This window comes from Crotalus tigris, unplaced genomic scaffold, assembly GCF_016545835.1.
Source record: "Crotalus tigris isolate CLP2741 ecotype Arizona unplaced genomic scaffold, ASM1654583v1 scf7180000018085.976183, whole genome shotgun sequence".
Taxonomy (NCBI): Eukaryota; Metazoa; Chordata; class Lepidosauria; order Squamata; family Viperidae; genus Crotalus; species Crotalus tigris.
The window spans coordinates 648,877-662,886 of record NW_024096816.1 but is presented as its reverse complement, the minus strand read 5'-3'; the positions used below and the strand labels follow the sequence as shown (position 1 = coordinate 662,886).

Here is a 14,010-nt window from a genome sequence, read left to right as displayed (position 1 = left end):
GACAAGAGTATCTTGAAAGTCTTTTCTAATCTTTAAGGTTCTATGATTAAAAGATTTAAGATATATTCTGCATAAAATATATTAAGTGTGTAATACAAAGGCAAAATATCACTAATTCAATGATGAACTTTTCAATCAAATAATCCATGATCACTGTGTTTCTAAAGCTTTGTGAAAGCAAATATTTCTGTGACCTCAAAGTAACCTTAAAGCTTATGACTTTACAGATGTTTCAACGTTTGTGCATCCATGTGATTCAGCGGCTAAGGCCAGTCCATGCTCATCTCTACCTACAGCCAGGACTAGAAGACTGGTACATTTTCTTAAAAAAGTTCCATCTATTACAAATATTTATTTTGTAACATTAATTTATCATATGCCAGTATTATATAATTATATTGGGGAACATTTACATTGGTCTTTTATATCAGATAACATTTTCTGTTACTGTGATCAGAAAATAAACCCAGTACAGTAAATTATAAACAATTTTTTTTGAAGGATTATAGTATGCCTTTTCAGTGTTATTATTTTCAGAAGTCATGTAACTAAGAAGAGTTTATTCATGCAGATATAACCACAGTATGTAAAGTAAGCACTGTTAACCATTTCAGATGTACATTATGTACTTTGCATAATGTAGGAGGTTGGAACAACTTTTCAGATTTATTTTGGATCATTTTGCCTTCAGTGACTTCAATATGCACTGATGAACAATGAAATGTATTTTCAGTTCAGATGACATGGATGGTCCTGTGGAAGATATTGGTAGTCGCTCATGTGTGACTCGTTTTGTGAAGACTCTGTTGTCAATTATGGAACATGGTGTTAAACCTCACAGTAAACATCTCACAGAATACTTTGCCTTTCTTTATGAATTTGCCAAAATGGGAGAAGAGGAGGTGAGTGATTCTGCATGAATTCTGCTGTTATATTTACTATTCATTACTAAGCTTGAGTGCCATTAACATTTTTGTTATTTAATCTTTGCATTTCTGTGTTTATTACAAAAATCAATTTTGAGAGGAAGGCAGAATATAAACAGTTGTTACTTACATTTTTATATTCAATTATTTCCAGAGCCAGTTTTTGCTTTCTCTGCAAGCCATTTCAACAATGGTTCATTTCTATATGGGAACTAAAGGTCCTGAAAATGTAAGTCTGGAGTAATCTTTTATAGCCTAATTTCTCATTGGCACGTTAGTGGATCAGTCACAGTTTTTCAAGGAGATACTTCATGACTACTCTCATCTTTTCTCTGCAAAAAATGTCTTTAACAGATTTATCATGATCCTTGCTCTACTTCTGTTCTAAGTTTTTCCAAACAGATTATCTCTACAGTATTATTCCTAGTAGATCTTTAACCTACATTTTGATTATGAAGCTAGATTTGGGAATATATATTGCAGTTCTAAAGCTGAGCATGATTAAACACTCATAAACAGAGAGAGGGGGGAGGGAGGGAGGGAGGGGGGGGAGAGAGAGAAATATTATTTGTCCTTGCTCATTTAGTAAAATAAGTCCTTTTGCAGAGATCTGTAGTGTGTGTGAGAGAGACAGATGGAGATTATTACTACTATTATTATTATTTGCTTTTTTTGTCAGCCACAAGTTGAGGTACTATCAGAAGAAGAAGGAGAAGAGGAGGAGGAGGAGGAAGACATTCTTTCTTTAGCGGAAGAAAAATATAGGCCTGCTGCACTTGAAAAGATGATTGCTCTGATAGCTCTTCTGGTAGAACAGTCTCGATCAGAGAGGTAAGGAGTATTCACATATATCAGTTTTTTTATGTATTGCATATATTCATCTGTTTTTTATTAAAAGTTTTATAAACTTCAAAAGCTAACACAAAGTAATAAAGAGTAAAAGAAGCAAGAAAAGAAAGAAGAAAACCTGCAAAAACCTATTCTGGTTTTTAACACCTTTTATATTATTCGATAGCACCAGCCAATCTAGAAAACTTACAATCAAGGCCTGTATGTGATTGACTTATATCACATATATCTTATGTACTTGCATAATATATCTTATATATATTTACATATATCTTATGTACTTGCCTATAAGCCAAGAATTTCAGATGCCAAAATATATCCAAAATTGGGTTCAGCTTATTGATGAAAACATATAGTAATACTTCTTACAAGTATCTATATATCCTTTATTCACTCATGGATAAACCTGTTGTTAAGCTGGTGAGCTTATTCACAGGTGGCACACTTTTCATAGTATTTGGGTTTAAAATTTGAGGGTTCGTTGAAACATGGATGGGCTTATACATATATGTATATGTCCTTTGAGATACTGAGATAATACACATTGGACATATCTAACATTTTTCCTTTATTAGGTTTGTTTATACTAATGAAAAAGTAGAATACAGTCTAAAAGTGGTAGAGATTATTTGAACCAGTGCAAAATCAGAGAGTTTAATAATTGTATACATGCTAAGTAGGCAAGGCCTCAGATTACTAGTATGTCTTATGATTCATATGCAAAAGATCTCAGGTTCAATTCCTGCCATCTCCAAATAAAGTGGTGAAAGACGTCCATCAAAAATATCAGAAAACTACTGCCAGTCATTATTGATTAACGAAGTAAAAATCTGATCCATTAGTTGTGCCATCTGGCCATCTCCAGAATTAGTTTTTTCAATCAGATGGCCAAGGCACCTAGCTTGAAAAGCAAATGTTCGTTAGAAAGGGTTATAAAGGGCCATTCTTCATGATATCACCCAATTCACAGGAGTGATTCTGGAGTATTTGGGGTCCTATACAAAATATATTTAATGGTTTACTGTATATTATCAAGTATTCTTCCTCATTCAGAAGTATTCAGACCCCCTTCATTTTTGTCAATTTTGTTATGCTGCAGTCTGATTCTACAGTTGTTGAAGTTCATTTTTTTCTCTCATTAATCTACCCTCAGCACCCAATAATGACAAAGCGAAAACAGAATTTTAGAAATGTCTGTAAATTTATGAAAAAGAAAAAAACTGAAATATCACATGCTGGCATAAGCATTCAGACCCTTTACTTTGCACACCTGGAACGGGAGATTTTCTGCCATTCTTCCTTGTAAATGCAGATGGCGACTGTCAGTAGACAGCCATTTTCAGGTCCCTCTAGGGTTTGAGTCAGGGCTCTGGCTGGGTTACTCTAGTTCAAACAACTGACATTTAGCTCAAGTCACACCGCACCAGCAAATTCAGTCAGAGAGTATTCACACAATATGGTGAAAGAAGTCTCTATAAATTCCAGAATTTCATTATGTGAGTTTCCGATAGCTCTCACCACTACTGAGGTCAAAGTGTCCATTCTACCATTAGAAAGAAGACGCACAAATTAGATCTATATGAAAGGTGTGCCAGGAGGAAATCTCAACTGTCCAGAAAGAATACCAGGTCAAGACCCAAAATTTGTTCATGAACACCTAAATAAAGACCAGGATTTCTGGAACAATGTGATCTGAACAAATATGGCAAAGATGGAATAATTTGGAAATAGTACCAGATAGCATGTCTGTTGAAAACCAAAGGGAGCATGCTTCATAAGAATCAGATATAACTATAAAGCATGGTAGTACAAATGTTCCTCTGTTGCACTAGGACCTGGCCAGTAGAAGAGCACAAGATTGTATCCTTTCCCCTTATTTATTCAACCTATATGGTGAATAAATACTGCATTTGGAAAGTATTCAGACGCCCTTCACTTTTGTCAATTTTGTTATGCTGCAGCCTAATTCTACAATTGTTGAAGTTCATTTATTTTCTCATTGATCTGCACTCAGTACAACTTAATGACAAAGTGAAAACAGAATTTTAGAAATGTCTGTAAACTTATGAAAAAGAAAAAAACTGAAATATCACATGCTGGCATAAGTACTCAGTCCCTTTATTTAGTACTTTGTTGAAGCACCTTTGCCAGCAATTACAGCCTTGAGTGTTTTTGGGTATGATGTGACAAGCTTTGCACACCTGGATTGTGGGATTTTCTGCCATTCTTCCTTGCAAATCGTCTCAAGCTTAATCAGGTGGGATGGCAATCAGGTGCCTCCAGAGATGTTCAATACGGTTCAAGTCAGGGCTCTGTCCAGGCCACTCTAAGACATTCACAGAGATGTCCCTAAGCCACTTCTGTGTTGTCTTGACTGTGTGCTTAGGATTGTTGTCATATTGGAAAGTGAACCTTCGGCCCAGTCTGAGGTCTTGAGCGCTGTGGAACAGGTTTTCATTGAGGATATCCCTGCACATTGCTCCATTCACTTTTTCAACCCTGAACAGTCTCCCAGTCCCTGCTGCTGAAAAACACCCCCACAGCATGATGCTGCCACCACCTTGCTTCACTGCTGGGATGATACTAGGCAGGCGATGAGTGATGCCTGGTTTCCTCCAGGCATAACGTTTAGAACTGAGGTCAAACAGTTCAATATTGGTTTCATCAGACTAGGGAATCTTGTTCCTCACAGTCTGAGAGTCCTTCAGGTGCTTTCCTGCAAACTCCAAGAGGGCTTTCATGTGCTTAGCACTGAGGAGAGGATTCTGTCAGCCACTCTGCCATAAAACCCAGATTGATTGAGGGCTACAGTGATGCTTGTCCTTCTGGAACTCTGTCCCATCTCCATACGGCATTTCTGGAGCTCAGTCAGATGGACCATCGGTATCTTGGCCACCTCTCTTACTAAGGCCCTTCTCCAATTGCTCAGTTTGACCAGGTCACCAGCTCTTGGAAGAGTCCTGGTTATGACAGACTTCTTCCATTTGAGAAATATGGAATTTAATGTACTCTTAGGAACTTTCAATGCAGCATAAATATTATTGTCGCATTCCCTATATCTGTGTCTTGCAATAATCCTGTCTATGAGCTCTGCAGGCAGTTTCTTTGACCTCATAGCTTTTGCTCTGGTACAGTATGCATAGTCAGCTCTGAGGCCTTCTATAGAGAGGTCTCTGCCTTTCCAAATCATGTCCAATCAATTTAATTTACCACAGGTCAACTCCAGTCAAGGTGTAGAAACATGTCAGCGACTATTAAGAGAAATGAGAGGCACCTGAGCTAAATTTCAAGTGATGTTGCAAAGGGTCTGAATACTTAAGCCAATCTGATATTTCAGTTTTTTCTTTTTTATAAATTTACAGATATTTCTAAAATTCTGTTTTCACTTTGTCATTATGGGGTATTAAGTGTAGATCAATGAGAAAAAATGAATTCCAATAACTGTAGAATCAGGCTGCAGAATAACAAAATTGACAAAAATGAAGGGGGTCTGAATACTTTTTGAATGCACTGTATGTCAATACTATTTGACTAACAGTAGGACTGCTAATCATCTGTCAACATTCTAAATTGAAGCTGTCAGCCATATATAAAACATTCAAAGGGCAAAAACAGTTGCTTGATTGTAGCCTACATTTTGCATATTTTTGCCATTAAAATCAATTCACATTGATTTTGTTTCCTGATTTTGGTCCAGAACTATGAAAAGAAGAGCCCTATTTTTTTGTTTGTTCCTTGTTCCTAATTAATGGCTTCCTAGCAACCTGGCTGATTTCCTAAAGGTGTGGTTTTACATGGACTACTCCCATGAAAATTCAGGAAAGCAATTTTTGTTTTTACTAATTGGTTGATTAATGAAATAAATTGGTCCATTCTTTATATGTGTTTTAGGCACTTGACTTTATCCCAAAATGATATGGCAGCATTAACTGGAGGCAAGGTAATAACTGGACATGAAAAACAACAACTAATAGTTTTAAAAGATGTTCTTTTAAAATATCTGCTACAGTAACACATTGAATTTATTCCAGGGTTTTCCTTTCTTATTCCAACATATTCGAGATGGAATCAACATTAGGCAGACCTGCAATCTTATTTTCAGCCTTTGTCGATATAACAACAGACTTGCAGAACATGTAAGTTACTAGCTGTTATTAGTAATGTCCACTCCGAGAGCCTAAGTGGAATGTTTTCATTAGAGTTGCATATGATAAAAGGATTTCTTCCTCTCTTACAGATTGTATCCATGCTTTTCACATCTATAGCGAAGCTGACTCCTGAGGTAGGGTCTAAAAGTACAGTATTTTGCTACCATATATTAAATTGTTTGATTGTCATATTCAACATTCTTAAAGTTGTTATTTGTCCCCAATATAATGACCTTGCAGTGAAATATGATCCTGCATTATTTTATGGTCCCACTGTGCTATACCTGCACTTTCCTCTTTCACAATTCACATAACTGAGGCAATTATTCTTTACTGGACTAAGACATTAGATAAGCATGCTGCCACACAAGTAATTAAATCCATGGCTCTGGTCAAATAGAAAGGGGGACAGTACAAGCATTAAGGTTACACTCTACTTAGTCTTGATAGTCAGAACTGCATGATGGCTTTTTCATCAGATTGCCAGTTCAAAATTATCTGTTGCCTATGATTATCTTCAGTATACACAGGCATAACATCAACTGAAAAGATATCAATCTGATGATTCATGATCACAAATTGACTAAAGATCACTGACCAATATTTGAATTGGTTTAAAATGATTTGCTTTGTAAATCCAAAGATTAATCTTGACGTTAAGATTTATTGCTAATTCCAGAATCTGGGTTTAAGGTTTGGGATAAATGCCTCATCTGGACAGGTTAACTTCTTGGTAATGACCATGCTATACCTGCTTCTGACCCATATTCTTGGATATTTTGGGAGGTTTCCAGCTTTAAGATTTGTCTAAGACACACATAAAAATTCTATCTTATCTGTGGTGTAGTATAGATTTGTTGTTGTTGTTGTTGTTAATTGCAAAGTCGTGTCCGACCCATCGCGACCCCATGGACAACGTTCCTCCAGGTCTTCCTGTCCTCTACCATCTTCTGGAGTCCATTTAAGTTCATACCTACTGCTTCAGTGACTCCATCAAGCCATCTCATTCTCTGTCGTCCCATTCTTCTATTGCCCTCAATCTTTCCCAGCATTAGGCCCTTCTCCAGTGAGTCCTTCCTTCTCATTAGGTGGCCAAAGTATTTGAGTTTCAACTTCAGGATCTGGCCTTCTAAAGAGCAGTCGGGGTTGATCTCTTCTAGGACTGACCGGTTTGAACGCCTTGCAGTCCAAGGGACTCGCAGGAGTCTTCTCCAGCACCATAGTTCAAAGGCCTCAATTCTTTGGCGCTCAGCCTTTCTTATGGTCCAACTTTCACAGCCATACATTGCAACTGGGAAAACCATGGCCTGGACTATACGCACTTTTGTTGGCAGGGTGATGTCTCTGCTTTTTAGTATGCTGTCTAGTATGTAGTATAGATTATAAACAATAAATAGCTCTGGTGATGAGGCTGCTCATATTCTTCTGAGAGTTAAGAAGAGGGCTTTGTTTAAGTCTAACTTTTTGGATTGCATTTAATGATAATGACAGTAATATTCACATACGATGTTATCATTAAATGCAATCCAAAAAGTTAGACTTAATACACACTAGAACCAGGAATTTCACTTAGAACTATAAAGTTCTAAGTATATATGTGTATTTAGAATATGTGCTTTAAATGAGCATAAGTTAATCATTGAATAAAATCAGTTATGACTTGCATTTTTTTTTAAACAAACCCACTATTTATGGATTCCTTATATGATATACATAAGTTTTTTCTTCTTGTTTTCAACTTCAGGCAGCCAATCCTTTTTTCAAGTTGTTAACTATGCTTATGGAATTTGCTGGTGGACCTCCAGGAATGCCACCATTTGCATCATATATTCTTCAAAGGATATGGGAGGTAAAGGATGCCTACATTAAATACACTCAAAGATTTGTCTTATCTCCATAATATTGAGAAAAAATAACCAGTATAATGTCTATGCTGTAAAGATTATTAGACTTAATTTTTACACTCCTAGATTGTAGAAATAAAGAGTTATTGTCTGACAGAGAATAGTACCTTTGGCAGCCTTTTTTTGCTACACTTAGTAAATAAAACTAGTAAAACAGCGGTCCCCAACCTTTCTTGCTCCATGGACCAGTGGCGGGGAGAGAGATGGTTTTGCGCATGCAACCTTGATCTCATGTATGTGCAAAGGAAGCTTCGCATGCTCACCCACCACTTTACAACTCAGCTCCTTACGTGTTTGCGGACTGAGGGTTGGGGCCTGTGCAGTAAAAGATTCAGCCTGCCTGTTTACTAACTGAACTGTTGATATATAGATTGCTATTCAATAGTCTTATTCTTGTTTTATGTTTCATGATATTTGTCCATTTTCCCAATATTTGTAGGTGATTGAGTACAACCCATCTCAATGTCTGGATTGGCTAGCAGTGCAGACACCACGAAATAAGCTTGCCCACAGTTGGGTCCTGCAGAATATGGAGAACTGGGTAGAGCGCTTTCTTTTGGCTCATAACTATCCTAGAGTGAGAACCTGTAAGTTACTAAGCAGAAAATAATTGGCTTCTTCTTAATTTCCCATAAATAATTTCATTGTTTATGTGTGAAAATGTGGACATTTTATTTTATTTATTTCCTAGTATAGAAAACAACATTTAAAAGTTAATGAGTGAAATATTTCCAAATATTCATTTCAATATTCAGTAGTACCAGCAACAGTTTAGAAAGAAAGGAACTGAAGTTTCAGCACTGCTTGTTTTTGTGATCTCTCTGCCAATAAGTATATTTTTCTTTTATAAGTTATGTCATATGGTCAAATTTGTGAACAAATTTTAAACAAAAAACCACAAATTTTATTTCAAAGTGAATGTGCACAGCCAAAAAGTGTGGCTGCTTCATTTACCTGTATATTTATTGTTTTGCAGCTGCAGCCTATCTTCTGGTCTCTCTTATTCCAAGCAATTCATTCCGACAAATGTTCCGATCTACCCGCTCACTGCATATCCCTACTCGAGATCTTCCCCTTAGTCCAGATACTACAGTTGTTCTTCATCAAGTTTATAATGTGTTGCTTGGACTGCTCTCAAGAGCTAAGCTTTATGTTGATGCTGCTGTGCATGGAACTACAAAGCTGGTACCCTACTTCAGTTTTATGACTTACTGCTTGATCTCCAAAACAGAAAAACTAATGTTTTCTACTTATTTCATGGATTTGTGGAACCTCTTTCAGCCTAAACTTTCTGAGCCTGCTATTGCTACCAATCATAATAAGCAGGCCCTGCTCTCCTTCTGGTACAATGTCTGTGTTGACTGCCCTGAGAACGTGCGCCTTATTGTGCAGAATCCAGTGGTGACCAAGAACATTGCCTTCAATTACATCCTAGCAGATCATGATGACCAGGATGTGGTGCTTTTTAACCGTGGGATGCTACCTGCCTACTATGGCATTCTGCGGCTATGCTGCGAGCAATCCCCTGCATTTACCAGACAGTTGGCTTCTCATCAAAATATCCAGTGGGCATTTAAGAATCTCACACCACATGCCAGCCAATATCCTGGGGTAAGTCAAATTCATACATAGTGAAAGACAAGAGAAATAGATTTTTTAGAGAACAGCATTAAAAACATCAGTTTATGGAAGGACCATTTTTAGGGGGTAGATGGTAGGAGTATATCAGAAAAATAAATCTGTATCTCTTTGCCAGATCCAAAGAGATCAGTTGATAATAATAAAAAATATATTTGGCTCTAATTTGAACTCTGTCCCAGAAATTTCTCAGAAGACGGGCATAATGGAATTGCAACGGTGCTTTCATCCAGTCTACCAGCAGTTCTGTCATTTTCTGATGGCAGCTATGATACAATTATTTTTGTGCCATACATTTCCTTTTCTTTATTGTCCCACCATCTTGGTAGAATTATTGGTATTTGGGCAGTTGCTCTACAACTGAGATCACTGCCATTCTCCCTACCTAATGCATAAAATATGATTCCTGTGAAAGAGGTAAAATATATCTTGAGTTCAAGAAGCAAAACAATTTGCTCTTTTAATGGGAAGAATGGTATATAAATAAAATAGCTCTTTTATACTAAATATGTGAAAGAGAGGGAGAGATGAATAATAAATATATACTCTGTGTGTGTGAGAGAGAGAGAGGGGGGGACGATGGCTCAGCAGTTAAAGACCCTCAACTTTTCAGCTGGAGAGCTGACTGCCCAGGTTCGAGACCTGAGTTCCATGCAATGGGCTGATCTCTTTTACTTGCCCCAGCTCCTGCCCATCTAGCAGTTCAAAAGCATGCAAATGCAAGTAGATTAATAGGTACCACTTCAGTGGGAAGACAACAGCGTTCTGTGTGTCTTTGGCTTATAGCCATGCTGGCCACACATGACCATGGCAATTGTCTTTGGACATGCTTGGCTCCCTCGGCCAAGAAATGGAGATGAGCACCGAGCCCTAGAGTCAGACACGACTCACAGGGAAACCTTTATCTTTATATAAAATATATACTAAATCCAGTTTTCAGTAATAGGCCAGCATAGAATAAAACCTGGATTTAACAGACCCCATTTAGTAGATTCAGAATACAGTGGATCAGATTTTCACCCAGATGTGTCCCTGAATTACTAAACAAGTCATGATGCACAAAAGTAATCCAGATGAAGCAATTACATTTCTGCTAACTATATCTTTTATGTGATTTCATATTTAATGGGTCTTCGGGAACAATGGATATTTTCCCTGAACTGGTCCATTTAAATGAAAATTCACTGTGTTTATTTGTATTAGCTTGATCCATTTTTTCTTCAGTTTTAAACATAGTTCAAGTTGTAGAGCTGGAAAAGGAAATATAGAAAAAAGTAAAAGCCCAAGAACATGTGAAACAAGAGTGCATTTTTTTAAAAAAAAATGGCAGTACAATATGAATACCTTTGGCATGCTCATTAATTGTTTTTTTAAAGTTTTTACTTTACAAACAATAACTGGAATTTGGGGATTTTTTTTTCAGTAAGCCTCATGATATTTCTTCTCTTTATTTAGGCAGTGGAAGAACTGTTTAATCTCATGCAACTCTTTGTAGCTCAGAGGCCTGATATGAGAGAGGAAGAACTGGAAGACATTAAGCAATTTAAAAAAACTACTATAAGCTGTTACCTTCGCTGCTTAGATGGACGGTCATGCTGGACTACTTTAATAAGGTATTTCATGTTTGGAGTGTTGATCTAGAAGAAATGTTAAAGAGTTTATAGAGTGATTTTAGTGTTTTTCTGTGTATTTTATTATTGCAGTGTGCTTTGTTGTTGTTCAGTCACTAAGTCATGTCTGACTCTTCATGACCACATGGACCATAGCACACCAGGCCTCTGTGTCCTCCACTGTTTCTCGGAATTTTTATAGTCATTGCATCAATGACACTATCTAACCCTCTCATTTTCTGTCATCTCCTTCTCTTTTTGCCTTCAATCTTTTCCAACATCAAGGTCTTTTTCAATGAATCGTCTCTTATTAGGTGGCCCAAGTATTTGAGCTTCAGCTTCAATATCTGTCCTTCCAAAGAACAGTCAGGGTTGATTTCTTTTAGGATTGTCTGATTTGCAGTCCATGGAACAAGTCTTGTCTAGCACCATAATTTGAAAGCATCAGTTCTTTGGCACTCAATCTTTCCTTATAGTCCAACTCTCACAGCAATACATTACTACTGAGAAAACCATAGCTTTGTCTATACAGACCTTTGTCAGCAAGGTGATAACCTCTACTTTTTAATATGCTGTCCAGGTGTGTCATAGCTTTCCTTCCAAGGAACAAACATCTTTTAATTTCATGACTGCAGTCACTGTTGGCAGTGATCTTGGAGCCCAAGAAAATAAAATCTGTCACTGTTTCCATTTCTTCCCGTTCTATTTGCCAGAAAGTAATAGGACCGAATGCCATAATCTTCATTTTTTTTAATGTTGAGTTTCAAGCCAACTTTTACATTCTCCTCTTTCACCCTCATCAAGAGGCTCTTTAGTTCCTCTTCACTTTCTACCATTAGAACGCTATCATTTGCATATCTGAGGTTGTTGATATTTATCCTAGCAATCTTAATCCTGGCTTATGGTGCATCCAGCCCGTCATTTAATATCAATCAGAATAGAGCTGGAAGGGGCCATGGAGATATTCTAGTCCAACCCCCTGCTCAAGCAGGAGACCCTATACAATTTCAGACAGGTGGCTATCCAGTCTTCTCTTAAAAACCTCCAGTGATAAAGCATCTACAACTTCTGAAGGCAAGCTATTCCATTGGTTAATTGTCCTCAGTGTTAGGAAACTTCTCCTTAATTCCATGTTGTTTCTCTCCTTGATTAGTTTCCATCCATTATTTCAGTGATCACACCATCGTTGTTATCAGGTACATTAAGATCTTTCTTGTATAGTTCTTCTGTGTATTATTGGCACATCTTAATCTCTTCTGCTTCTGTTACGTCTCTACCATTTTTGCCCTTTATCGTGCCCATCTTTGCACAAAACATTCCCTTGGTCATCTTCAGTTTTCTTCAAGAGATCTCTAGTCTTTCTCATTCTATTGTTTTCCTCTTATTTCTTTGCATTATTCATTTAATAAGACCTTCTTATCTCTCCTTGCTATTCTCTGGAAATATCTGGGTATATCTTTCCATTTCTCCCTTGCCTTTCAATTTCCTTTTTTCCTCAGCTATTTGTAAAGCCTCATCAGACAGTCACTTCGCTTTCTTGCATTTCTTTTTCTTTGGGACATTTTTAGTTGCTGCCTCCTATACAATGTTTTGAACCTCTGTTTATAGTTCTTCAGACACTCTGTCTACCAAATCTAATCCCTTAAATCTATTCATCACTTCCAATATATATTCATAGGGGAATATGATTTAGGTCACACCTGAATAGCCTAGTGATTTTCTCTACTTTCTTCAATTTAAACCTGAATTTTCCAATAAGAGGCTCATAATCTGAGCCATAATTAGCTCTAGATCATGATTTTATTGACTGTATAGAGTTTCTCCATCTTTGGTTGCAAAGTACATAATCAGCCTAATTTCAGTATTAGCCATCTGGTAATATCCATGTGTAGGGTCATCGCTTGGGTTGTTGGAAAAGAGTTTGCTATGACCAGAATATTTTCTTGACAAAACTTGTTAGCCTTTCCCTTGCTTCATTTTGTACTCCAAGGCTAAATTTGCCTGTTAATTCTGGTTACCTTTTAACTTCCTACTTTAGCATTCCAATCCCCTGTGATGTAAAGGACTTATTTTTTTGGTATTACTGGTAGTTATAGAAGGTTTTATTAGGTTTTCATAGAACCGGTCAACTTCAGCCTCTGTGGGGTGTAATTGGGGTGTACACTTGGATTACTGTGATATTGAATGGTTTGTCTTGGATTCAAACTGAGATCATTCTGTCATTTTTGAGATTGTACCCCAGTACTGCATTTCCCATTCTTTTATTGACTATGGGGGCTACTCCATTTCCTCTAAGGGATTCTTTTCCATAAAAATAGACACAATGGTCATCTGAATTAAATTTGTCCATTCCCATCCCCTGATTCCCAAGAAGTCAGTGTTCATTCTTGCCATCTCATGTATAACCACATCTGCTTTACTTTGATTCATACACTCCAGGTCTTACATTCCTGGTTCCTATGCAATATTGTTCTTTACAGCATAGGACTTTCCTTTCACCATCAGACACATCCACAGCTGAGCGTCCTTTCACTTCACTTTTTCTGGAGCTACTTGTAACTGACCTGTGTCTTCTCCAGTAACATATTGGACACTTTCTGACCTACGGGGCTTATCTTCCGGCATTATATCTTTTAGCCTTTTGATACTGTCCATGGGGTTTTCTTGGCAAGGTTACTGGAGTGGGTTGCCATTTCCTTCTCCAGTAGACCACATTTTGTCAGAACTCTCCACTATGACCCGTTATCTTGGATGGCCCTGCATGACATAGCTTATAGCTTCATTGTACTGTGCATGCCTCCTCACCACGACAAGGCAGTGATCCATGAAGGGATGTAGTATGCTACAGCTGTAGGGAAAAAATAGCTAATTATTGGGGTTAAAAAGTTGTTACAATGTCTGCTATTGTTATTTTCTAAAATGAGATATTCTTGAG

At 37.2% G+C, this 14,010-nt stretch overlaps 1 protein-coding gene across 2 annotated transcripts in view; it reads left to right on the top strand.

The window, feature by feature from the left end:
* USP34 (ubiquitin specific peptidase 34) overlaps window positions 1-14,010 on the top strand; it is a 149,377-nt gene that overhangs the window by 118,192 nt on the left and 17,175 nt on the right. For both annotated transcript variants that reach the window (XM_039347569.1, XM_039347568.1), the window contains 11 exons: window positions 228-313; window positions 734-902; window positions 1,081-1,155; window positions 1,606-1,757; window positions 5,667-5,715; window positions 5,807-5,911; window positions 6,013-6,057; window positions 7,668-7,772; window positions 8,267-8,414; window positions 8,804-9,438; window positions 10,921-11,078. In XM_039347569.1, the coding sequence (XP_039203503.1) occupies window positions 228-313; window positions 734-902; window positions 1,081-1,155; window positions 1,606-1,757; window positions 5,667-5,715; window positions 5,807-5,911; window positions 6,013-6,057; window positions 7,668-7,772; window positions 8,267-8,414; window positions 8,804-9,438; window positions 10,921-11,078 (1,727 nt within the window). The remainder of the gene's footprint in view (window positions 1-227; window positions 314-733; window positions 903-1,080; window positions 1,156-1,605; window positions 1,758-5,666; window positions 5,716-5,806; window positions 5,912-6,012; window positions 6,058-7,667; window positions 7,773-8,266; window positions 8,415-8,803; window positions 9,439-10,920; window positions 11,079-14,010) is intronic.